Source organism: Euprymna scolopes, chromosome 5 (genome assembly GCF_053919585.1).
Source record: "Euprymna scolopes isolate OS-2025 chromosome 5, ASM5391958v1, whole genome shotgun sequence".
NCBI classification, from domain to species: Eukaryota; Metazoa; Mollusca; class Cephalopoda; order Sepiida; family Sepiolidae; genus Euprymna; species Euprymna scolopes.
The window spans coordinates 17,328,238-17,356,205 of NC_136486.1; the positions used below are offsets into that span (position 1 = coordinate 17,328,238).

General features: G+C 33.6%; 1 protein-coding gene across 1 annotated transcript in view; it reads left to right on the plus strand.

Moving 5' to 3' along the window:
• The window catches only part of LOC145276711 (ADAMTS-like protein 3), a 583,334-nt gene that overhangs the window by 451,303 nt on the left and 104,063 nt on the right, over positions 1–27,968 (plus strand). The window contains exon 10 of the mRNA XM_080127906.1: positions 8,819–8,977. Coding sequence (XP_079984032.1) covers positions 8,819–8,977 — 159 coding nt within the window. The remainder of the gene's footprint in view (positions 1–8,818; positions 8,978–27,968) is intronic.

The window sequence follows — 27,968 nt, forward strand, 5'->3', positions numbered from 1 at the left end:
GGAATGTCTTTTTGTATTGGAATGTCTTTTTGTATCGGAATGTCTTTTTCTATTTGAATATCTTTGATAAGTATCGAAAATTAATAATCGAAATAATCAGATGAAAGAAGGAACAGTCGATTTGAGCCGAAAATATTACATTAAACAGCCTAACTGCACAAGTGCATTTGAGAAATTTTATTACCACACAAGCTGAAAGACTCGAGATATGAAATCAACAGTTCCAATAGTTGTTGTCTGTGTCCATCAAAGAAACCAAGTATCGTGCCATGCAGTAATGCCTCAGAACAGAACTAACAAGAAGAAAATGGAAAAGAAAGGAAGTGAGAATTTACTGTTGCTGGGGTGGAGAATTTAGACACTACCAGAAGATATATTAACATTCTGTCAATAAAGGAACTTGATAGCAGCTTATTTGACATGTCGGGCGTGGGATAGCGTTATTGTTAGGGGTTAGAGTTAGTGTTGGTGTTTAGGGTTAGGATTTAGGATTAGTGTTTGGGGTTAGGGCAAGGGTTTAGGGTTAAAGTTAGGGTTAGAGTTTAGGGTCAGTGTTAGGGTTTAGGGTAAGGTTTAAGTTTGGGATTAAGGTTAGGGTCAAAGATATTTCTGAAAAAAAAGATTTTCTTACAAGTTTTCTTCCATTTTTATTAGTTTTTATCAAATAAAAAAACTTTTTAATACAACGAAAAATTACCAAAAACATCTTTCTGGAAAGAAAAACAACTTAAAAACTAAAATACAGTTTTTTCCTTAAAACTTGCCTTCAGAAACAAATTTTAAAACTTTACAAAACTATTTCTTCCTTAAAATCTTTGATGAAATAACTTTCAAAAATAAACAAAAAATAGTTTTTTTCCTAAAAACCTTTCTTTGATAAAAACATTTCGAAAAAAGTTTCTTACAAATTAAAAAAAATATGTTGCAAAACTTTTTTTTAATTTATTCATTAAATTTACATTCATGTTATATTTTCGTTATTTCGATATTTCTTTTCCATTGTAATCTGTATTACATAAATATTGTTTATTCTTTCTTTGTAATACTTTTAAAATTGAGGAGGAATGCTCGACTGTTTCAGATTATTTCCGTCAGCTGCCGAGCGAGCTCGAGCCAACTTCATAAAAATCGCGAGTCATACAATGTATGAGTACCGATATATTTCGCCTCTTTGGAAGGACTTTTTTGACTATTTAAAAGGAAAAACTCCTTGGGGCATTTTAGGATTTGGCGGATTCTTTTCAGATCATATTATAATGAGAGGTCGCGAGCCGGACGAAGATCATTAATGAAAACTAATGAAAATTACATACGATTTTTTTTTTTTTTTTTTTTTTTTTGCACAGAAAAGTTTTCTGTCTTCTGGTTCTTGTATGCACCCTTTCATTCCCCCTATCTCCCTCCCTATCTGTCTTACCTCTCTCTTCCCCCTCATCTCTCTTCCTTTATCTCTCTCTCTCTTTCTTTATCTCGTCACTTCTTTTTTTCTTGTGCTCCCTAGGTCTTTCCCCCTCCCTCATTTAATAATTCGTGGGTATTTGCTTCCATGTAATACGAGTAAGCTAATCCGGTATCTTTAACCTCAGCGGCCATTTTCATCAATCCAAACTGTCCTTTCATTAAGTCAACCGTATATTTATTCGTATTAATTTGGAAGTCGTTTAGCAGCAAGACAAATAAATAAAAAAAAGACCCAAATAAATTGCCAACGCCAACACTTAATGTGAAGGCGCCGTCTTTTAATGGTTTTAGTCTTGTCAATCACAATTATTGCACCGAGTTGCGGAGTATCTTTCCTAGTTTGACATACGTCGGAAATGGAGATTAGTTCTTGCTAAAACATTGTGGCGTATTAAAAGTGACATTAAATTTGTCAGATTCTTCAGATGCTAATAGTCGTAACATAGGGATTAGTTGGAAATATTTGCTTTTCTTCAAAGCTAAACGAAAACATATCCGTTAAACGTTTGCTTCTGTAATCTACATAATAGTTAATGTTACTGGTCCCGTAACCCGCCAGGGGTGTAGACACACTGCATAGTGGAATAATTGTTAACCAGCTGACTTCACATGGTGCGGTTGTGAGCGAGTGCCTGGGTAACATCGAAGTTTTTCTCTGTCTAATCAAGGATGCTGTCGGTCAACTTTTTCTGTCTTCCTCGTCTTCTTTTTCCCTTGGACTGTTCCCTCTGCAAGATGGTTTTTGCAAGTTCTTCTGAGCATGTTATGTGGCCATACCACCTGCGTTTCCTCTTCTTTGCCGTGGTCGGTAAAAAAGAGGAAACTTGGTTGATATAATAGTAAAATTCTATTATTTGGATTCTTCAGACCACTGTTCTCATCTTAAGTGTTCACAACGTTTCGGTCGATGTAAACTCCGACCTTCTGTAAGTGTACCTTGTTCTACTCAAAAATCTTTCTGTCAAACTAGGGAATCTGCCCTGTATTTTAAACGGAACCCTTTATTTAATCTACGAGAGTTGACACAAACTGACGACCTGGATGTTCCAAGTTCGAATTCAGTTCTTTCCACAAAAATCATTTTCACTTACGATGTTGGCAACCTTCATGTGGTCCCTCTTTTAAATATCTAGAGAGAATTCTGACTAGAACAATATCAGAGAAACCAATATCAACAATCTTTGGATTCATACGATATGATGGTGATTTAATCCACGGCGAGAGCATGCTCTTGTGTCGTTAGTCATGATTGGGTAGAAGTCCTAAGTAGTTTTAAATTGTATTAGAGAAGATCGGTGGTTAGACCGACCGAAATGGTATGCGAATAACACTCAAGATGAGAAAATTAATAATAAGAATCGAAATAATACGCTTAATGAATGATCATCTCAAAAATTCAGAAACATAATCTGATAATTTCATTTGCCCATTTGTTCATTACATTTATAAGTTGGCTGAAAAGCTGAATGAGACAAGCAGTGATGGAAGAAGTATAGATGATGTAGTAGCGTAAATTGATGACGTAGATAAATAAATGACGTAAATAAAGAAGAAAAGAGAACATTTTAAATAACATTTTATTATGAAAAAAGAGGTACCGTGCTGAAATAGCAACAGTAGTATTTAGAAACATGAAGAGCATTTGAATTATTATTAACTTTCACCTAACAAGTCAATAAACAAAGATACAAAAAAAACTGAATTCAACTTAAAAATCCTATCAGAAACAAAACACGGTCCGTAAACTGTAAAAGTACATTTTTTGTAATGAAGTGTAATTTTAATATTTCTTTTTAATGAAGTGTCATTTTAATTTTTTTTAATGAAGTGTCATTTTAATATTTTTTCATGAAGTGTCATTTTAATTTTTTTAATGAAGTGTCATTTTATTTTTTTTATTTTTTTAATGAAGTGTCATTTTAATTTTTTTAATGACGTGTAATTTTAATTTTTTTAATGAAGTGTCATTTTAATTTTTTTTAATGAAGTGCCATTTTAATGTTTTTAATGAAGTGTCATTTTATTTTTTTAATGAAGTTTCATTTTAATTTTTTAATGAAGTTTTATTTTAATTTTTTTTCATGAAGTGTCATTTTAATTTTTTTTAATGAAGTGTCATTTTAATTTTTTTATGAAGTGTCATTTTAATTTTTTTATGAAGTGTCATTTTATTTTTATTTTTTTAATGAAGTGCCATTTTAATTTTTTTTTTTTTTTACACAAAACTAAATGGTGGGAGGAAAAGTGAAGTTATGACATCAATCTGTCGTTAGCTCAGATAATAACGAATAATGCTAGATAACTAGCTGTTTTGGTTTCGATTCTAGCTGATAGCACACAAGCCATACGGTTTTTTCTTAGCTCTTAAAATCATAATTTTACATTGCGCAAAATATAATAATCAATACAGAGTTAGCTATAAAATAGTGAATACAAAAAACAAAAAAGATGCATAAATCAAATTTTAATATTTAAGCTTCTTTTTCGACCATGCAATGCCGGTCGGCCTGCTAATATATATATATATATATATATATATATATATATATATATATATATATATATATATATATATATATATATACATATCAGTGGCCCTTTCTCTTTACGCGTGGTACATTCTCTACCAAACTATTCTGTCAATTTTTGGTCTTTCGACTTTAAACTTGATATGTAGGGAATTTGAACCTGTGGAACAAGTTCGATTTGGTTTTTAGTCGATAAAAGTAACTGCTAAGGTATCAAAATTACCAAAAAAAATGAAGACCAAATTCAAGAAATGTAGCTTTAAAATTACCAATCTGACAACCCTGAACAAGCATATGTGAGTGACCTCTATTTGATGTAGCCTCGTTTTCTAATCTATATATTAATACGATAGCGTGTGTGTTATTTTCTGTGTCATGCTGACATCTGGGTCGTTTAATTGTTATGTGCCTCCATTTCATGTCATAAATAATTTTACCAAGAAGTTTTTATTTAGGTTTCGATTTAAGCTATTTATTTTTTATGCACCCAAGTCATATGTATATGTTTTTTTTTATTTTTGAAATCGCAACTTTATAATATATAAAAATCGATAGAACATCAACACTATAATAATATATACAAAATCTGTAAGAATTAAAATATATTTAAGCGTACTTAACGACCGGGAGTTCGTAAATACTTTTGCAGTTTTAATAAAAAAAGCTACAATAATATCAGAGCGTCTCCATTTACACTGAACATCTACAGAATGCTAACATCAATTCATCTTTGGAATTTCCACGGGTCCCGCAAGTATCATTATAGCAATATATCATCATTGTTGTAATAGTGTATGAAAAGAACTTTTAGTAATTTTCACGTCTAACAATTCTTCACCAAAATCTGAAGTCAGCGAGACGTTATATAAAAAAGTAACATTCGAAAGAAACAGGGAAAAAAGGATATTGTCTGCCAAGAGGTGCTGAACTGAAGGCGTACATTAAAGATTTTCTATTACATGTGATTTTATTATTTGTATTGAACTATGTAGCATAATATTATTTTCTGCGTATTTATTAATATTTATCGATTTATTTCATTTGGATCAGTTTTATATTTAAAATACAATGAACACTATTTTTATAGAAATGTTATTAAACTAATGTTTTCTGCGTGTTATTCCTATTGTTTTTTATTTTCTTGTCTGAAAACTATTTTTTGCAGTATTCAGAAAATATCAGCGTTATCAAAACTTATTTGTAGATTAAATATATTTCTCATTTTGTGATTCTGCTAGTATTTAATTATTTGATTGTATAATATATATATGTGTGTGTGTGTGTGTGTATGTCACTCCTCTATACCACCTTTCTGTTTACATTACGTTCCCTTCTCTCTCTCTTTCTTTCTTTCTTTCTTTTTCTTTCTCTCTCTTCTCTCCTTCCCATCTTCACTTCTTCCATCTCTTCCTACTTTCCATGTTTCTTCTTTCTTATTCCCTCTCTCCTCTTTACTCTATCTAATCTACTACTTCTCCACCTCTTTCTCTCCTCCCTTTCGCTTCTTTCTCGTCCCCTCTCTCTCTCTCTCTCTCTCTCTCTCTCTCTCTCTCTCTCTCTTTCTTTTTCTACATATGTATATATCCTCTCACCGCTTTTAAAATAATTGTTATTTTCTTTGTGTAATTCCGTAAACAATTTAATTTCTTGTGCTATACACCAAAGTGTTCTAAAGTTGCCCCAAAACCTTTTGATGTGGAAACTAAGACATTTCTTTTTAATTAACTTAAAACTTACAATCTTTCACTTAAAGCAATTTCAACTATTCATCTTCAGTAAATAATTTATCACTATATATAAAATTCAAAATTTGTGTGCGTGTGTCCGCTCTTCGTGTATTTCCTTAAAGATAGCCGGTTAAAACCCCATGCAAATTACAAAACACTCTACCCTTAGGATTGTTTATAGAAAAAAAAGCATCATTGAAATTTTCATTCTCTCTATTAATAAAAAACTGGACCCTTGCTTTAGGACCCATAAAAGAACCAGAGACGTCATAAAATGCAGTATTGCTATCATGCAATTCAGCTATGTGTTTGTTTACATTGTATTATGTTTATTAAATATAGGAAAATTAGAGAGCAGGTAGGACATTCCAAAGGCAAAAGGTCTGAGATAAAAATCTATTGGAGTAGAAAGTTTTCTGGAACTTAGATACCTCTGTGGTAAAGAGTTGGGATTTTGCTGCTAGTAAGGTAGGATATGGATGCTTATGTTGAGGCTATACAAGTGCAATAAGTTCGTATGAGCATATTTCCTAGAAGTACTTGTAACACTAAGGTAGAGACACAATATTGCAGAGATGGGACAGAGGATGGATCTTTGCAGACAGTGTGAGGTCTAATAAGTGAGAGATTTTTGGTATCTGTAAAGGGAAATACTAGTTGTTGGTACAACAGCATAAATGTAGCAATAATACTCGATGCATGAGCGAATGTTAAGAAGGGCTTTCGGAATAGACACCCTCAACCTCCCCGTGTTAAGAACAGCTCTCGGAATAGATACTCCAATCTCCCCATGTTAAGAAGAGTTTTCGGAATAAACACCCCATTCTTTTGAGAGGGGGTTGTAAAATATTTGCCCCAAATTAAACCCGCAAATGAAGGGTGGAAGTGTTGGTCGGAGAGAAGTAGATTTGTATATTGCGCATGCGTACAAACCTAAGGCTAGTGAAATACGGTGCATAATACAGGGGGTTGTCTCGAAAACTACTTGCCTCATGCAAATTTTAATGGGATTTTCTTTTTCAGCAAAGTCCAAAACATTTAAAAGTCGTCATTTTAAAGAAAATTGTGAATGTGGAGCTAATGTAAAAAAAAAATACCCCCTCATAGAAATAAAAACAAATTAATGTCTGTGCAGTGTCGATAATGAGTCCAAGAACAAAAATTAAATAAAATACTCCACAAAAAATGTAATTGTGAAAAAAGTTTAATTGTGAAAGTGCAATGGATAAAAACAAATGCATAGCAAATAAGTGTTTCCTTTAAAACCCAGCTGCATAATATATTGGCGTATTAACTTATTTGTAAGCGTTTATTGACTTATAAAAAGAAAATTCGGACACGATAAGTAACACTAGAAAATCAGCAGAAAATATAAAACTAATCCAAATTGTCCACAGTAAGAGTTTATCAAAATAGAAGAAAAAAAGAAACCAATAAAAAACAAAGAAAACCCTAAAAATATAGCATCCTATAAGGGTCGATAAGCCGTTCTAATATCGGAAAATTCATAAATTACCTGTAAGTTTTGTTCTGGTCTATTTTGGGTGGGGATAGTGGCGTGTAGGTACTTTGTGCAAAGGTAAGTGTAAGGTTCCCAGAATTTAATTTTCTATTTATGAGTTGTTATCATGTTTGTATTTGGTTTATTTTTTAGCACGATTGCCGCCTTTAAAAGTAAATTGTATATTGTAAAATTTATTGAGCGTTCGTTTATGTAGTGAAGGAATTGATTTCGGAATATGTGAATAGTCCGCTATCAGCCAATCAGAATTAGTGATTTTTGAGAAGGGAGAATTTAGTGTTTACGGATCGAGAAACGGAAAGATTATGTTGTGTGGGTATCTAATAACCAGTTACGATCGGTGTAATAACAGTATCGTCGGAAAAGGTAGAATTGGTTCCGGTGTTGACTGGTAGCAGTGGGAGGACTTATTTTTTATAAAATAGGGACTTTTTCCTCTATAGATGTTGTGATTGTGATGGTGTTGCTCCTATGATGCAATGCAGAATTTTAGTATAACGACTTTATATATATATATATATATATATATATATATATATATATATATATATATATATAAATGGATGACAAAATAGCTAAATGCAAATCTGTGTGTAATGATGTTTCTTTTAGTCATCTTACAGACTTTCGCATTTTTTTAAATTTATCATTTCTGATTATGAGTTTTCTTTTCTGGCAGAAAGAAATTACTTATCCGGAAGATTTAATAATTTCACGTAATGTACTCTAATTTAGTTTAGCTTTAAAAACAGCATTTTCTTCTTGTTGCAAGGAATGAAAGCCACCACACGCCCATATATGGAGTGTTGTTGCCGCATTTGGCCTGGTACATCTGCTACTAGTCTCTCAGTCTTAGACAGGGTTCAAAAGAGAGTCGCCAACGTAATAGATCCCGCACTGGCAGCTAGGCTCGAACCTCTGTCTCATCGACAAAATATTGCATCCCTCTGCCTGTTTACAAGTATTTTAATGATAGGTGATCCGGATTATTACAAGCCCTAGTACCCCCTCCACATAAATACCCCCGACAAGTAGCTAAATCCCACATCCACATAGTAGAGACCCTCAAAAAGTCTTCTACTCTAATAGTTTCTTCTCTAGGATTGCTAGACTTTGGAATTCCCTTCCAAGTTCCTGTTTCCACGACTGTACTGACATGCAGAAGTTCAAGTGCAATGCAACCAGACATCTTGCTGCTCAACTCCCTACATGGTGTCCTTGCAAATTATGTCCCAGATAGTAGCCCCCTACACCAAAGTGATAATGTGCATTGTTTGGGGGGGGGAATGCAATAAAAATGTCGATTGCTGATTAACTAATCGACTTTTTCTAGCTGCTTACCATAAACTGCAGGAAGATGCCAACGCGATTTTGCGTCAAGTTTTAGATGAGTGCAGAATTTTCAAGACTAAACTCTCAGAATAAAGAATATCTTTTTTTTTTCATTTGTTTCAATTCTTTTCTGCAGATATTCCCTAATAAACTGTACTTTGCCTTTCCCAATTTATTTTCTGAATAAAACCTTTTTTGCCCATTTGAAATCGTGTGGTCACATTAATTTGCTTTTTTTTCTTCTCTAGAGGCTGGACTCGTGAAACCACGTGATACAATGGAGTGTCAAGCGGGTGTAAGACCCGGCCATGGCTCGGAGGCAAGCAGCGACATCAACGGCACGAGTTACACAATGCATGTATGGAAACTAAAGGATTTTTCCTTCCAATCGAAAAATAACGTTAAAGGTAAGAAATAAAAAAACAGATGAGAGCTGTGTAAAAGATAAGGCAATACAACAGAAAAAAAAATATCGAGACGTGCATAAAAATATCGATTTTATTGACAATGAAAGGCAAAGATCAATAGATAATGAAAGTTTTAAAGTGACTAATAACGTCCCAAATGGAAAACAGTGTTATTTTGTCTGTGAGAAGTTAAATAGCTATGTTCGTTTTGGCTGGTGCCGTGTAGGTTTTCGTGTGTCAAGGTATGTAAACCGAAGTATTATAGATATGTATTAGCTTGCTTTTGTTTTATCCCTAAACTTGTAAGTGCGTTTACTGAGCGATGTCTATATTCTGTTGCTATGCGTACAGTAGTTTGTGAATGTCTCTCGTTATGTGTGTGCTACTTGTCGTCGGTTGAGGCAAATTTGAAAGATTTTCTAGCGTATGTCGTCTGAAAGAAAAAATATGCGGACAAAAGGAAAATTGTGTTTGAGCTTGCTTGTATATAAACTGGGCAGGCGTTGTAGATGACGTATACATTAGTTGTTTGTTTTTGTTTTCAATATTTTTCCAATGCGTGTTTGAACCTATATGGTGTGTATGTGTATTTGATGAGTGGCGTTTATATGCTGTCGTTATGCGTATAGTAATATCGATCGTCATCCCGGTGCTATTTGCCGTCGACTTAGTTGCTGAAGTTAATTTGGATGGATTTTTTTTACGTACATCTCGTGTAAAAATTACAAACACGGAAGCTGTGTGCTTCGGCTTTTATATTCCGTATGAAATCAGGCGGTGAATAATATTGTCTGTGATTGGTTTTCAAAATTTGTTTATTTGAAATTTTGTTGATGTTTAAAACCAACCTTCATTATTACTGCTGCGTTTTACTTGTTTGCTTGGGCGACCTTTTGTGCTATTGCGACTCTAACGTTCCAATCAACTAAGAAACTTTAGAGTATCATATCGAAGTTCGAGAGCTGAAAAGTTTCCGTATTGGATAAAATAATATTAGCTAAAAATATTTACATAAGCTATTATATTGAAAGTGCTGCTTGAAGAATGTTGTTTACAATTATGTCAATAACGCTAAATCTCGCGAAATAGACGTCGAAATGCCTGGCAATGGTCAAGATTTTTTTTTCTGGTTCTCTCTCTTTCGGCCTTAAGCACAGAATGCAATTTGAAAAAGGAAAAGGCGGCTGGTTACTTTTAAAGCATCCAAAAAAAAAAAGCAATGAAAATGAATAGCTCCTGTCTTGAGGAAGCACCTCACTTTGACAAGCTACTAAAACTGACTTTCGCTCTTGATTTTAAACGGAAGATTTCCATCAAACCCATTTCCAAGATCGCTGGAAAACTTGTTGGATCACTCTATCATTTCATAAACTACTTCATTCCCGACGCAATCCTTTACCTGTACAAGATGGAGTACAGGTGTCACATCTGGAGAGAAGCTGCTTAGGGCAACCTTTCCTGCCTCGGCACGGTGCAAAACCAGCTTCGAAATCGAGTAGGCGATGTCACTTTCCCTATTCTTACTACGTCTTTGTCACACAAAAGACGTTACAAACCTTTCCCTGCTCTATCGTTCATGTCATGACAGGTGCACGGTTGAGCTGTAACGCATTCACAACTCGTCTAGCAACAACCATTATAAACTATTTCTCTTACTCTATATGTATACGAAAAGTTCATAAGCAAAGTTTCTTTCCTAGAACTTCCCGTTCGTAGAACACAATATCGCTTCTGAGCTAACTACGAGATGGCCTTTCTCAAGTCCAGTGTAAACAAGTTCTTGTTGAGCTGTTCTCTTAAATAATCAAAATCTACCCAATTTCTCCTATTACGGATCATTATGGTGTTTTCTCAACGGCTACATGACAATCATTAACTCTCGATCATTTCTTTCTGTTAGCAATTTCTCCTTCAATGTTAGTGTAACGTTATCAACAAGAGTATTTGTAACGATATCTTGTAATATTACGAACACGCTGTTGGTAACTCTACAAAACCTCATGTTTGCAATTTCATTTTGTTAGTTGAGAGAAGATGCGCCAATATATAGTTTTCGTGCGACTGTGTTTGTCAGTACTGAAGTTATAATTTTGTCAGTTTGTCATAGTATTGCCAGACGTTTTAAAACATTCTACTGTAGCAAAGATCACGTGACATTCATATAGGAACACCGTTAAAACAAGCTGATCATGCAAACTACTCACAGCGGCTCAAATCGCTGCCTTGAATAGCATAAATCCACAATTACACTAGAATGTAAAACAATCCTCCTCTATGGAGGAAACGCTGCTTGAAATCCGTTGCCTATGGGGATAAAATTCTACAAACACTAAACTTGACTATTGAAATATAATTCGAAATAGTCCAAGATAGATTTAAATCACGTTATTATGTTTAAAAAAACGCATGTTTCAGACATTCTGATAAAAAAAACAACAACGACGCTCACCGGGCATGTTTGAGATTTGAAAGCCCAAAAATGTTCGTTGAATTGCGATTGAATGTAAAATATTTAATCATTAAGATTAATACACGTCACTTTGCAAGTCTGTAATCTGAAAAATGTAGAATCTTACAAAGTATTGTTTGCCTTGTTTAAACATCAAGTCTGAACATTTGAAGATATGCTAAGCCTCAGAAAATACTCATTACTCCTGCCAACCGCTTTAGAGTAATGCATGTCCGACCATTATCGGAACATAACAGACCGCAAAAAATAAGACAAAGGGATCGTAAAACGATTTTTTATCAAAACATTAAAAGAAGAGCACTGTGGCCTGCAATATATGCTTGGGTAGTCGCGTTGGCATTCTCCTGTAGGGTTGCCTCAGGCAATTGGCAATAAACTAACCCTTTTTTCAAAGAGAAAAATAAGGCCTGGGATGATAAGCACAGGACCAGCAACAAACTGCAAAAAGGGGAAAGGCCATCTCAGAAAAAGGAATAAATCACTCGGCAGCGCACCTGCGCAGTGTTTCCACCCGACGAACGTTGGTTACGTACAGCTAGTATCTTATAAATACTTTTGTTAGACATATTTGTTCTTTTTCTGGTCTTGTTCAAGTGGTACACAAGTCGATGTGCGGTTATAATAGGAAAGGGAGCTGTGAAATGTAGGGACCAAGCTGGTTGCTATTCATCCATGTTTTGTTTGGCATTCCTTCAAGGGCGTATTCTCAACATGTTCCTTGTTTTTCGGTGTCCCGTTCAGCACGCAGCGAAAGAGAACAACAACAGTGAAAAATCACGTGGTGGGTTTTCAGAGTTTCTTCTTTTTTTTCACTATTGTAAGGAAGATGGTTAAGGTAGTCAGGAGGTGGATCTCTCGCACATCGCCTGACATCCGTCAAGCTCTATTGAGTATCCAAAGTATCTTGGATTTTGAAGAACTCTCTCTCTCTCTCTCTCTCTCTCTCTCTCTCTCTCTCTCTCTCTCTCTCTCTCTCTCTTTCTTTCTCTCATTCGCTCTCTCTCTCTTTCTCTTTTTCTCGCGTACACTTAACCCTACGTTATTTCGCTTTTTTCAAAGTATGGCAAATTTTAACTATACTTCTTTCTTTTAATTCCCATTATTGGTACCGAGATCACTCTATTATAATTACACAGAGTAATATGTTTACTGTCTACTTTTACTAATTTATCAACAAGAGCTCGGGGTCTATTTTTTTTAAGTTAGCGACCTTTATGCACGCCTGTTTTCAATCCTCAGCCTTTATTAACTTTCTCATGTTAAATAAACTAACATAACATGTTTCCACTTTATGAATTTTAAGCGGGAACGCAGATTCCATGATTATGTTGAACAACCATTGATCGAATGAAATGTATTCATTTAAGTATCCAATCGATCGTAGTAATTTCAGAATATATATAGTAACAATACGGCATAATCAAGTTGACACACCGGTTCCCATCAGATCACCGAATTTAAGCAATGTTGAGCGTGGTCATTACTAAAATGAGTGACCATTTGGGAATTCCAAGTGTTGTATGTGTATTATCTTGGCATTGTTTCCAGTTAGTCTTAGGCCTCTCCTTGCTAATACACCTAACCAGTACCGATTCAGGAGATGACACCCCGTGAACATAAGAGGCCAATAGAAGACCAAGAAAAAAATGGAGGGACGATCTGATACAACACATGGGTCCCAGATGACAACAGATATCTCGGGACAGAGTCTGGACAGAGATAGATGACTAAAATCCAAGGAGGGATTCCACATTGAGTGATAAAACCTTTATTGATTGATTGATTGATTGATTGATGTATAATATATATATATATATATATATATATATATATATATATGACTACTTCATTTAATCACATAAATTAAGATACAAAAGTATTATTTTATGCGTAAACGTTAAGTATTTACTTCAAAAGTGCTCAATACGTAGGTAGAGATAAGTAGTAAGTGATAAAATATATATGGCAATTAAACTACACTGAATATTCCGCGTTTTATCTACGCTAGGATTCGTCAGGCTTATGTGAAGAGTTGTGGTTGTCTCGCGTTTTTATGCACGCACTTTCTATATGTATATATATATATATATATATATATATATATATGAAATAAAATGGAGGTGGAAGGACCTGGATACTCAACGTTTCGCCCGATTTATGCGGGCTTCTTCAAGAGGGATGGTCATTGACGAGAGAGTCGGAGGATTGGGGCTATATATAATGATGGGGGAGAGCAGCGTGTTTTCTTTATGTAAATTAGATGTCATATATACATGTATATACATTTTATGAGAGAAGAACTAATTAGAGTATATATATATATATATATATATATACATGTATATGTATATATATATATATACATATATATATATATAACGGGATATATATATATATATATATATATATACACATGTATATATATATATCCCGTTTATATTATAATACTTAATTTGCCGCAGATTGTCATAGCAAAGGTCAATACAAAATTTAAGCCAGATGGGCTCAGTAGTTTCCAAACAAAGTGGAAGTGACAGACAAACAGTTCGACAAACAGACAAACATAAATGCAATAAATAAATATATAGAGAGAGAAAGTATAATAAATAAATATATATATATATAGAGAGAGAGAGAGAGAGAGGTGAGACTAGTTCATTTCACCGAGTTTGCACAGAAGTGCTAGTATAATGACTAAACAATTTTCAGACTTTAAAATACAAAGTCATTGTTTATCAAATATATAATGTAAGTTGAAGAAACTCCCAACTAAAAAATGTCCTCTATCCGGAATTTGAATGCTACCCGCCTTACCCCAAGATTTGCGAATTAGTAAAGTGGATCTGTCTTAATCGTGCGCCGTGAAAGGACAGAAAATATACCATCGGGTTACTTAAAACTATGGACGACTGAAGGAAAAATATGGCAGAAGCATCGAGAAGAAAGAAATATGTAAATAAACGAAAGAAAAAATATGTGAGAAACGAAAGAAAAAAAAAAGAAATGTGTACATAAAACATAGTAAACATGTAAATGAAAGAAAGAAAGAAATATGTCTCAGTACAAACCAATATATCTTCCGTGTGCCATGAGTAAGTTGCTGGAATCTGTCTGAAATGGAGAAGCAGTCAACCACCTCAGCAAAAATAACCTTCTTAGTGGCATGCAATACGGTTTCCGTTCTACTAGATCTACAGCAGATGTGCTTACGATTATATCTCATAGGATTAACGAATATCTCGATGGAGGCTTCTTTCTAGGGAAATTGCTCTTAACATATCAAAGGCCTTTGATAGGGTATGGCATAAAGTTCTACTTCACAAAATCCCCAGCTATGGTATAGCTGGAAATGTCTTCTTAATTATTAAATCATTTTTCTCTGATATGTTCTTAAGAGTAGTGGTTGATGTGCAGAAATTATAGTATTAATGCTGGAGTCCCTCGGGGGTTCATCCTGGGTCCAACTCATTTCCTGATCTACATCAATGATCTTCAAAATCACACCCTTAGATTATTCGTAGACATTTATGCTATGGCAGCACATAAAAGGCCGTAAACGACCAAGTTCTCTCTGATTCTCTCTCCTCTGATTTTAAGCACGTGATACAATGGGGGAGATGTGACTGGTTACTTTTAATGCATCTAAAACTAAGCTTCTGTCTTTATATCATCAACGTCCCGATCCTCGTCTCGCATCAATTGAAACGAATGGCTGCTTGCTTAGGGATGTTCCATGTTTTGACAAGCTTCTGGGCTTGACCTTTACTCTTGATTTGAAATGGAATACGTACATCAAATCCGTTGCTAAGGTCGTTGGAAAAATAGTGGGATCCTTCTATCGATCCAGTAGATATTTCACTGCTGGTGCAATTCCTATTTAGATAAGATCGAGGTACGTTTAAGGATGGGGTATTGTTGGCACGTCTAGGCAGGAGCTGCTAGAAAGGACTTATCCTGCCTTGACAGAGTTCAAAATAGACTTCGTAGCCTTGTAGAAGATGCCCTTTTCTCTTCCCTTCAACATTTTTCTCATAGAAGAAACGTTGTGAGCCTGTATCTGATTTATCGTTATTTTCTTGGCAAGTGCTTGACTGAGCTTCAATCTATGATCCTCCCTCGCCAAACTTTCACAAGGAACACTCGTATATCTGAAAACATTATCAATAATTTGCCCTACTCTTTATCCGTGCCTAAACCTAAACGTAGATTTCATGAACAAAGCTTCTTTCTTAGAACTGCACACCTGTGGAACTGTCTTCCGTTTGCCTGCTTTCCAGCTGACTACAATATAGTTGTCTTCAAGTCCAACGTAAACAAGTTCTTGATGAGCCGTTCCCCAAACTTACACTACTAACGATTGCTATAATATTGTCCCATTGACTACTGTACACTCATTAGCACTTATGCTCGAGTGGCCTCTGGGCCTTGATAAGTGCTGACTCCAATATAAAAAATATAAACTAAAGAGAAAAATATATTTAAAAAATACAACTAAAAAAGAATATATATATATATATATATATATATATATATATATATATATATATATATAAAGCACGAAAAAAGAAACAGAAATGTTAAAGTGTAAAAAAGGAGTCTTAAAGAAAGCGTAATAAAAGTAAGCAAAATAAAGAAAAAAATAAAACGGGCGAAAATAACAAACTATCTAGTGTTGAATGGGAAAAAAAGAAGAAAAAATAGAGCGAAAGTAAAGAAAGGAAAAAAAGAAAAAGTAATACCGAAAAAAAAAGATACGGAAAGAAAACAAAGTGTAAAGTTAGAAAAAAAAAGAAAGGAAAATATAGACAGATAAAAGAAATAAAATAAGCTTGTGAAGAAAAAGTAGTAAGCAAGCAAATAAAGTCGGAAAAAATGAGATAATGGATAAAAAAAAGTAAGGGGTGTAAATAAATAAATAATGGAAAAGGTGTAAGGAAATAGAAAAATGTAAATAAAAACGGTAAAGACTGTAAAAAAAGAGGACGAAAACAGATTAAAGTAGTAAAATAAGAGTGTTTGTAAGATAAACGAAAACAAAAGGAAGAAAGAAGCCAGGACTTTAAAGACATATAACAAAGTAAGGAGCAAAAATATATAGAAGAAGTAATGACTAAAATGACAAATAATGAAATAATGACTAAATTACATACAAAAAATAATGACGAAATGACATATAAGAAACAATAATTAAATGACATATAGATATATAATGAGTACAAAGAGATATAAAGAAATAATAGCTAAAATAACAATAACGAAATAATGACTAAAATGACAAATAAAGAAATAATGGCTAAAATGTCATGCAAAAAAATGATATACAAAGAAATAATGAATACAATGACGTATAAAGAAGTAAGAACTAAAATGATATATAAAGAAATAATTACTAAATGATATATAGAAATTATGACTAAAATGATAAATAAAGAAATAATGACAAAAATGACATATAAAACAATAATTAGTACATTTAGGTATAAAAGAAGTGAGGACTTAAATGACATATAATGACATAATGACAAAAATGACAAAAACAGAATAATAACTAAAATGCAAATAACGAAATATCGACTAAAATGACATACAAAAAATAATAACTTAAATGAGTATAAAGAAATAATGACTTAATGACATATAAAGAAATAATGACTAAAATGACAAATAACGAAATAATCACTAAAATTATATATAAAGAAATAATTACTACAATGACATACAAAATATAACAACTAATCGACATATAAAGATAATAATAACTAAAATAATGAGTACAATGACATATAAAGAAATAATCACTAAAATGACATATATCTAGAAGTAATGATTAAAATGGCATATAAAGAACTAATGACAAAATGGCAAATAAAGTAATAATTACGAAAATGACAAATAATGTAATAATGACTAAAATAATATATGAATAAATAATGAGTACAATGACGCATAAAGAAATAATAACTAAAATAACATATAAATAAATAATAATTAAAATGACATATAAAGAAATACAGACTAAAATGACAAATAGGGAAATATTGACTAAAATGATATATAAAGAAATAATAACTTAAATGATATATAAAGAAATACGAACTAAAATGACAAATAACCAAATATTGACTAAAATGACATATAAAGACATAATAACTAAAATGATATATAAGGAAATAATGACTAAAATGACATATAAAGAAATACGGACTAAAATGACAAATAACGAAATATTGACTAAAATGACATAGAAAGAAATAATAACTAAAATGATATATAAAGAAATAATGACTAAAATCACAAATAACGATATAATCAATAAAATGATATATATAGAAATAATTACTACAATGACATACAAACTATAATAACTAATCGACATATAAATATAATAATGACTAAAATGAGATATAAAGAAAAAATGAGTACAATGACGTATAAAGAAATTATAACTAAAATGACGTATAAAAATAATGACTTAAATTACAAATAATGACGTATTAATTAAATGAGATATAAAGAAATAATTACTAAATGACATATAAAGAAAAAATGCGTACAATGACGTATACAGAAATAATGACGAAAATGACAAATAGCGAAATATTTACTAAAATGACAAATAATGAAATAATGACTAAAATGACGTATACAAAAATAATGACTAAAATGACATATGAAGAAATAATGACTCAAATGACGTATACAGGAATGATGATTAAAATGTAATATAAAGAAATAATGACTAAAATGACGTATACGGAAATAATGACTAAAATGACTTTTAAAGAAATAATTACTAAAATGGCGTATACAGAAATAATGACTAAAATGACAAATAACGAAATAATCACTAAAATGATATATATAAGAATTAATTACTACAATGGCATACAAAATATAATAACTAATGACCAAATGACGTATACAGAAGTAAGGACTAAAATGACGTATAAAGAAAGAATGACTAAAATGACGTATACAGATATAATGACTAAAATGACGTATAAAGAAAGAATGACTAAAATGACGTACACAGATATAATGACTAAAATTACGTATACAGAAATAATGACTGAAATTACGTACACAGAAGTAATGACTAAAATGACGTGTCCAGAAATAATGACTAAAATGACGTACAAAAAGTGACTAAAATACATATAAAGAAATATATATACAGAAATAATGACTAAAATGACAAATATTGAAATAATGACTCAAATGACGTATACAGAAATAATAACTAAAATGACGTATACGGAAATAATGACTAAAAGACTTTTTATCGAAATAATGACTAAAATGGCGTATACGGAAATAATAACTAAAATGACAAATAACGAAATAATCACTAAAATGATATATATAGAAGTAATTACTACAATGACATACAAAATATAATAACTAATCGACATATAAAGATAATAATGACTAAAATGATGTATACAGAAATAATGACTAAAATGACATATAAAGAAGTAATGACTAAAATGACATACAAAAAAGTTACTAAAACACATATAAAGAAATAATGACTAGATTGCGTATAAAAATCTTAGCTAAAAATAAATATAAACAATAATGACTAAAATAAAATTCAAAGAATAATGGCTAAAATTAGGGGTAAACATGAAGAAACAATATATGTGAAGGGAAACGAAGAACAAAATAATGAAAGAAAGAAACAGAAAGAAAAAATAAAGATTTTAAGGGGAAGACGAAAATGCAAGAGAAAGAAAGAGGAAAGAATGGCAGAAAAACAGAGAAAGTACGAAAAATTGTTGATTTGAATAAATAAAAACAAAGAAACGTAAATGCAAAATGGACATATAGAGAAATATTAACTAAACTTCCGAAAGGGAGGTAATAATAAAAACGTTTGCTGAAAGGTTTATACGAACCAAAATAAATTTTAAAAAAAACGATAAAGAAAAAAGAATAAAAAGATGATGAGAAAAAGAGTGTAAAGAGCAACTAATAAGAAAGAAAATTTGTGTGTGAAAATGACGGAGTAAAAAAGACAGAAATTAAAAAAAAAGAAAGCAAATAGGTCGTAAAAAAAGAGAAATAGAAAGAAAGAACAAACAAATAATCTAGACAGAAGAATAATTGCAAGAATAAGAAAGAGAAAAGAAGGAAAGAAAGAATAAAGAAAAAGAGAAATAAAGACAAATGAAAGAAAAGAGTACTGATAAATATATATATAAAGCAAAATGAAACCAGTAATATGTCTAGAAAAAAGCAATAATCTCTTTGTTTATGCTTGTGTCTGTGTGTTTGTTTTGTTTGTTTTTTTTCGTTCGGTTTAGAATAAACACTGTTATGCGGCCTTTTGCTCCGTATTGTATCGCGTACAGAAGAAAAATGTTGGCAATGTCTTCATACGTCCTGTTTTAACGAATTTAACGAATTGTGGCTTCTGCTCTATTTTTCCTTTTTTTATTGTTTGTTGACGCCATTTCATTTGATTATTTTGTCAATGGGTAACGAGCGTTCAGACAGGTAGACAACAAAGGCCAAAATGTCACAATTTTTAGATGCACATTCTTTCAATGTCCCAATTTTAACTAAATATTTGACATGTATTTTATGGGATTTTTTTTTTTAATAAATAGATTAGACTTATTTATTGAGTTTATTTACTTATGAATAATACCCATGGCGCAATGGATAAAAGTTAAAGATATAACCATTTCTAAGCGACAATCTTCTTGGGGATCATGGTTCAATCATTATTATGGCCAACAATTATGAAATACTTAAGACATCTACGCGGCTACGGCTGTCAGAACGAGAGCAATTTACTCCTTCGAAATAAAGGGTTCTGTTAGAAATTCTGGAAAGATTCCCGAGGTCGACATAAAGATCCCCGAGTTCGATGAGACGCACTTGAAGCAGTAATGAGGTTATATTGCCCGAAAAAACTGTGAGAATAACATTTAAGATGAGACTAGTTGTTCGAAAATTCCAAATAATTCTATAAAGGCATCGAAGTTAAGCAATGTTGATCTTGGTCAGTAATAAAGTGGGTGACTGTTTGCGAATACTAGATATTGTGTGTAAAAACCGATTCTGGTGCCGTTACAAGCCGATGGTCGACTATAAATCTAAGAGTACAATAAGCAGTCCTGTTCGTTGTGATCTGCACCAACCAGATACTGGCTGGCTATAGCAGATTGGTTTTAGATTCAAAACCAAACCAGTGTTACATAGAAACGTCGTGCGTCTGATTACCCAGTGAATGTGAGGATTTAGAAAGGCAGGGAATGCCACGGGGCTGCTCAGGCATTTTAGACCAGCTGCCCTTGTAATTGTTCGATGGATTCTCAACATCACACCTCACCTTATCTCTAACTTCCTACTAGGAAGGTGAGTAATATGTTAAGGCCACAGACCGAGCTGATAAGCATACAATCGCCTGCAAAGAGAGATATCTATCGATAATTAATTTCTTGTAGTGTTGCAATTTTGTAAGCAATAAATTATTGAAAGAAATGCATTAATAGTTATTAATGATTTCTTTGTTTGCACGTATTTTTGCCGAGAAGAATGTGAGTTAAGAGCGTTTTTTTTCTTTCTTTTTTTTCTGTGCCACAAATCTGCACTTAGGTTTCATCAAGTGTATAAATATTGGTATTTTATATGTGGGTGGACAAGAGTGTTAGACAATGTTTTCTTATTCTAACAAGCCTCAGATACATATGAATATAAATAGACAATGGCGGACAGATACATATATAAATAGTATGTCTCATAAGTAAACTACGAGGCAGTTTACAAAAGTAATGCCTGTATGGATCAGAGGGATTGCAAATTGCATTGTTATGAGGGCTAAACATACGCATTACATGACCTGAACATTTCATCTCTCTGTTGCAGATATTGACGGTATGAGACTCTAAGAAAGCAACTCCTGTCATGGACGTACGTCATAAGCAGAGATGAGTCATTAATTCTTCTCTGCAGAAAAAATTGAACCGATCAACATTATCCAGCGCCAGATGAATGTTTACGAAGCCGATGTAGTTTATGTCAGCAAAGTTAGGAGATGGACCTATCGTAGAAATAAGCAGTAAATAAAAAATAATAATTATGAATGAAAAAATATATAGAAAAATTATTTATATTTATTGTTTACTAGCAGGCCATCCGGCGTTGCCAGGTCGTAAAATACGCAGGAATATTATATTTTGATTTGTATAAACAATGGACCTTCGGAGCTCCACAGTGGATCCAGTGTTTCTTAGATCATCAGAGAATGATCACGGCACGCTGTTTTGGTCTCTCTCTCTCTCTCTCTCTCTCTCTCTCTCTCTCTCTCTCTCTCTCTCTCTCTCTCTCTCTATCTCTCTCTCTCTCTCTTGCTTACAGTGTATAGCCGTGGCGATCCCACTCCTCTCGGAGTCCTCTATTTACTTGTTCAAACATGAGTTTTACTGCCTGATGATGTGCAGTACCACTAGTTGCATATTGTCTCCTTTAAGAGACTTCCTTCTTCCCAGATGTTATAATCCCTCTTTAGCTCTATAAATAGCGACGCCTTCTATGCTGTTTTTTTGCACGTCTTCTTCTAATCGTTAAATCTCATTATGAGAGAAACTCAGTTCCTGCTTAAAAACAGTGGAGAAACGTTCGATCAACATATCCTCTCGATCCAACCCCCAAGTGACTTAAACACTGTTGTATTGTTGGTATCATAAAAGGGGTACCGACGTATGATCGTCTACATGTTGCTGTCTATTTGTTATATATTCATATCTAATTATTCATATGCAGTTGTGTGTGTGTGTGTGTGTGTGTGTGTGTGTGTGTGTGTGTGTGTGTGTGTGTGTGTGTGTGTGTGTGTGTGTGTGTGTGGTACATGTATTTTGGACATACCTTCATGCGTCGTTGATCTTGTTCACCTGGAATTCATCTTGTTCTTGGAGGGGAGACTGGAAACTTGTTTTGGACGAATATTTATTCACTCCAAGACGATGATTGGTTTTATATAGTTTTTATTCACCTTCCAGGTGTCGATTGCAGAAGAATGGAACGTGAATGTCTTTGCTTACGTGGTTACTTCAAGGTCTTATTTTCACACACGTCAGCTCCTCCCCCCCCCAGTGATGGGGAGAGGACGGCCTGTTAAGCCATCCGATCGTCTTTACGTCCAAAACCCAACTCACTGGCTCCAGCTAACCTGATCACGTGACCCACACGCAGATCCGATCAGCTGACCCCCACTTCCGGTAAAACGTGTCTACAATATGATTTACCATATTTCTTTCTTATGTTCGATCTATTTCCTAACATTACTTTCCACCCTTGTTCTTCACATCTCTCAATCAAGCTCTCATATATCCCTTCTGCATCAAAATTTGACTCCAAAGATATTGTTAATAGGTGAACCACCTCTTTTTTTTTTTTCATTATATATTACAATATTAGGTATTTGCAGTGTCGCTACAATGGGAAAAACTAGAAATTCATCAAAATCTGAAGTAATTTCTCACTTGACATTCCATCTTTTATCAGCTTGCTTCACTCGACCTCCTCCTGATCTTTTTGACTTTTCTTCTGCTTTTTCAAATTTCACCTCTTTCAATAATCCATTCTGTGGTAGCTTCCGTCATTTATCTCATCCAATTTCTTTTTCAACGCATCACTGATCACTCTGAGAACCTGTTTGTGTCTCCAAGTAAACCTACCACCCTTTAGACTAAGCACGCAATGTGACAGGATGTGCTTGAGCGTGCACCTATTCTCATCTGTTATCGACCACCTAACAAGGTTTACTGGTGAACGTATCGCATCATAGGTTGACCTGATCAAGAAACTGCTTCTTGCTGGCTTCCAATTCAACAGCTCCATCCATGTTAGTTTTCTTTCAGCTACCGCTTCTTGCCATGCCAAACATTGACTTTGCTGCGCACAACCCACCAGGTGCAATCGACTTTTCTCACTTGCTTCACTATTGCATCCCATTTGTCTTTGGCTGAACTAGCTGCAAATTTTGCGATCTTTTGAATACCGTAGCATCATGACTGTCCTCGCCTTTCCAGCTTTTTACTCCTCAATAAGTGATGTTATGGGAAACTCTAGGAGGATTCATTTACCATACAATGCTGAATTAATGCATTTTTGTAGTCCCAACCACCTTCTCTGCACTTCTTTTCTCAATCATTTCAACTCTAGATACTGTAACCTCATAAATCATTAGTGACCAAAGCAGTCTAGGATAGAGATCAAATTCTAGGTACCATAGCTGGAACTTGCCCGACAACTTGGATCCTTCAATGCTCAAAAGGCCTTCCACTGCATCATTGTAAATCTACACTCCCTGACTCCTATCTGATAGGTTACCTTGATATAACCGCCCAAGACTTTTTTACCGGTTCCTCCATGACAGTCAGGATGGGATCCCCAGCGATTGTAAACCCAACTTCTTTCTGGGTACTTTTTTGAATGTCCAGCTGCAAGATTTTGTGTCTTTAAACTTTATCCATGAACACTGAATAATACTGTCATGTCTTTTGAGCACCCGTTTTGAAACTTCTGATTTTGAAACCACTGTAATATCATCCATAAAGGCGTGTAATGAAGTTTCTACACTAGCACCACTAGTTTCTGTTGGCTTGAGTATTATTTCTATAACTAACACAAACAAAACCACTGATATTGTGCATCCTGCCGCAATGCCTACTTCCAGTCGTTGCCACTTAGTTGTGAATTTACTTGTTGTGAATCTTATTACAAATTTATCATAGTAATCCATCAGCAATTGATGAATCACCTTAGAGATCCAAAAATGTTCCACAGCTAGTTTCAATACTTTGTGTGGCACTGATCCATAGGCAATTGCCAAATCTAGCCAGATAATTGACAGGTTCTCTTTGCCATTCTTTGCTTGATCTATAGAATTTCAAATCGAATATGCATTTCAACACATCCGGCCATATCTGAAACCCCTGCTTTCTGGACAGACTCATCACTATACTCGTTCCTCTGCACAAAGTCCATTACTTGACCTGCAAAGACCCAAAAAATATTTTTCCATCAACGTTCAGAGGTTATATTGGTCTAGACTCTTCAATGCCTTTAGACTCATCCTCTTTTCGACAGATATGTTCCTTCTGAGAAATACCAATACTCCACCACTTCTCCTCCTTCCACATTTTCGTCAAAAAGATGAAAAGCTGCTTCCGAAGCCTAGGCATTGCTTTTAGAGCTAATAGTTTATGCTATCATTTCCAGGAGAACTCTTGCTTCTTTCTTTTTTAATGAACCTCTCCACCCCCTTCGGTCTTCATATTACTCTGATCAAATAGGACACCTAGTCGAGTTGTTTTTTTTTAGCCTGTTTTTTAATAGTTCCCTTCTTGGTAGTAAAATAAAAATAATACTCGAGCTGAGATCGAAACCAAAAACTTATTACATTGAGTCAAGTACGATAACCATTAGGTCATTTTGACACGATCTTTTAGATGTGTTAACATAATGAATCTGTCATGTGAACCATTCATGTATGCGCATAAAACAGTTAGCAAACAGATAAAAAATAATTCGACGGCGCCCACGCACTAACTTTTCAATTTTGACCTCTTAACAGCCCGTTTTCCCGGAAAAAAAAAACGATTAAAAAGATTTTCACATGGGTATATTTTTCAAGTTCATTTCGTGAATTGCTGCCAAAATGATGCTTGGAACATAGTTGTAAGTATAGAAGATAAAATATCGTTATGATCTAAAGGCGATTAACGATATAGCTCACGGATACCGCCATGATAGACTAATTGGAAGGAAACAAATATTTACTATCATTAATCAACCAACCAAGATGGCGTCGTTCAAAAATGTTATATTCGTCTTCTCCGATTTGGTCCAAAAAAGAGTAATAGTACAAACGATGGACATAGGGGAACGGGACATTATTTATTTTCTACCCATCTTTTATCCACATCCTCAACATATTATCTCTGTGAATATAACCTCTCTTTGTACCTCTACTCGTATCTCTCGCACTCCCAAAATGGTTGCTATACCATTCTTTGTCAAAAGATATTTATCCGTTCTTCGTTCTATAAACTGTTAAATATATCTACAAGTATATATAACTCATTATATACACATCAACAAGAGAAACATATTAGAAGACGTCACACACATAAAATAGACGATGCGTTAACAAGATAAAGAGACTCATTATAGAAAACACATATACACACCCGTTATATAAACCAGTACACGAAATATCTACATAGCCTATCACCTACACTTTTTCTTTTATAAGACATTATTATTGATCGCTCCCTCCTCTATTTTACCAACTTTTACCTTCATTCTGGACCTTCATATATTCCCTTGCTTACCATGGGAAACCCCCAAATAGTTACCCTATCTATAATTTACATAATTCTAATATCTCGTTCTAACTGCAATGTATCCCTTTCTTATGCTATCAATTACACAAATTCCTTACCTAATATTATGTTCTCTCTCTCTCTTCTATTTTCAAATATTTGCACATTTCTCTCCTAATATCTCCTCTCTTATGTAGCCTAAGCTAGATGTCCATTAGATGTACCTTAACCCCTTCTTTCTTTTTCTGAAGAAAAGCATTGGGCTTCGAAATGCTTAGGTATAAAGAGCATTTATAAACCCTTCTGCCATTGATTCCGTGACCTTATCTGAACTGATAAATAAATGTATATACACTAGTATATATTTTTATTTTATCAAAATTTTCTTAATATACATAAGCCCCCCCTCTTAAATGTTGAGCTTTATTATCTTGACAAGTCTCCACTTAAAGAATCCTTCATTATTCCTTTAATCCTATATATATATATATATATATATATATATATATATATATATATATATATATAGAGAGAGAGAGAGAGAGAGAGAGAGAGAGAGAGACTTATATTTGGGAAAAAAAGATTCCTGCAGCGTGTTCCATTGTTTTTTTTTATTTTCGGAAAGTTTAGATGACATAAGTTATCGGTACCGTCGGTTTCAAACCTGATAATATGGTACCGTTTTAGATCTCCAAATAAAGTCGATACTCATCTCTCATATACATAACATGTTGTTATTTTTAATACAGACAATAGTAGCGTTAGTACGCTGCATTAGTATTCAGATCCATTTTCAAAGTGGTGAGAGTTTCCTACTTTGCACGAAAATATCATCTAACGCGGTTAAATGTACATTTTACTTTTCACTTTTTAATTTCCATTTTCGTTCCTTCGCACTTTTACTTCCTTAACGCCTGAAGATGATTCGTAGACGAATCGAAAGCGCTCGTGACAGTAACTACTATGGAACCTTTATTAATATTTTCTATTTTGATATAAAAAAGATTATACAGAAAATCGAAAAATTAAAAAAAAAAAAAAAAAGAATCATAAAGCAAAGTGTCTCCGTTGCATTTAATAATGTTATTTCGATACTGATTTGCACTCAGCAAGGATCCCCCCCCAAAAAAAAACCTTTTCAAAAAATCTCCACTCTTTGCCTCCAAGATCGTTCTCCCACTGTATATTTCCTCTGTTGTCGTATTTTCATTTTATTTTCTTTCTTTTTTTTTGGTGTCACTTGGCTATTTTAATTTTTATATTTTTTACTTATTTTTTATATCCATTTTTTATTTCCATTTTATTCCCTTATCTTTATTGTCCTATATTTAATTATATATATATATTCCGAAACTATATTAAAGATGTTATTTGGATCCGTAAATTCCATTTAATTCACAATTATCGTAGGGTCTGCATTCTCGCTGGATATGCATCAACAGAAGATACTGCATTATACTTATAACTTGGAAATTAGAGAAATTAAAATGTAAGAACAGACAGTTTATTTGGAATGTATGGGTTTTGCACAGAAATGCTCAAGGACCTTCATTAATCCCCGTGAAATGTAAAAAAAAATAATAATAATAATATAAACTATGGCATGTGAGTAAATGGATACGGTTTCATTATTCAATCTAGTGTAACGCTAGGTCTCCTTGTTAGTTTGTGGATATGAACTAATTGCATGAATAATGTGACATCACTAAGATAAATAGGCAATAAGGGAGAAGGCGTGCAATATGAGGCTAGTTGCAGAGAATGACAAACGCAGATTTAAGGCGTTTTACTGCACTGAATTGAGCGATCGACGTAGATGCGCTTATCTGAAAATCAGACATGGAACGTGAGTTTACTGCGCACGCATTCACCTCTCACTGCCCCGCCTCTCTCTCTCCCTCTCTGTCTTTCTCGCTTTCACTCTTGCTCTCGTTCATTCGCTGACTCTCGCCATCTATCGCGCTCTCTCTCTCTCTCTCTCTCTCTCTCTCTCTCTCTCTCGTTCTTCCTCTCGTTTCGTATGTATTATTCTGAGAACGGAGATGACGTAAGCAATATAGTGGCTTTTGAAACAACCCAACGGTGGCTTGTCAGTAAATCTTGTGATGTTGACCACGTTCCAAGCAATCCAGCGAGTCAACGATGCAGTAAACAAGCGGAGAAGTCAGGAGACATAAAAACA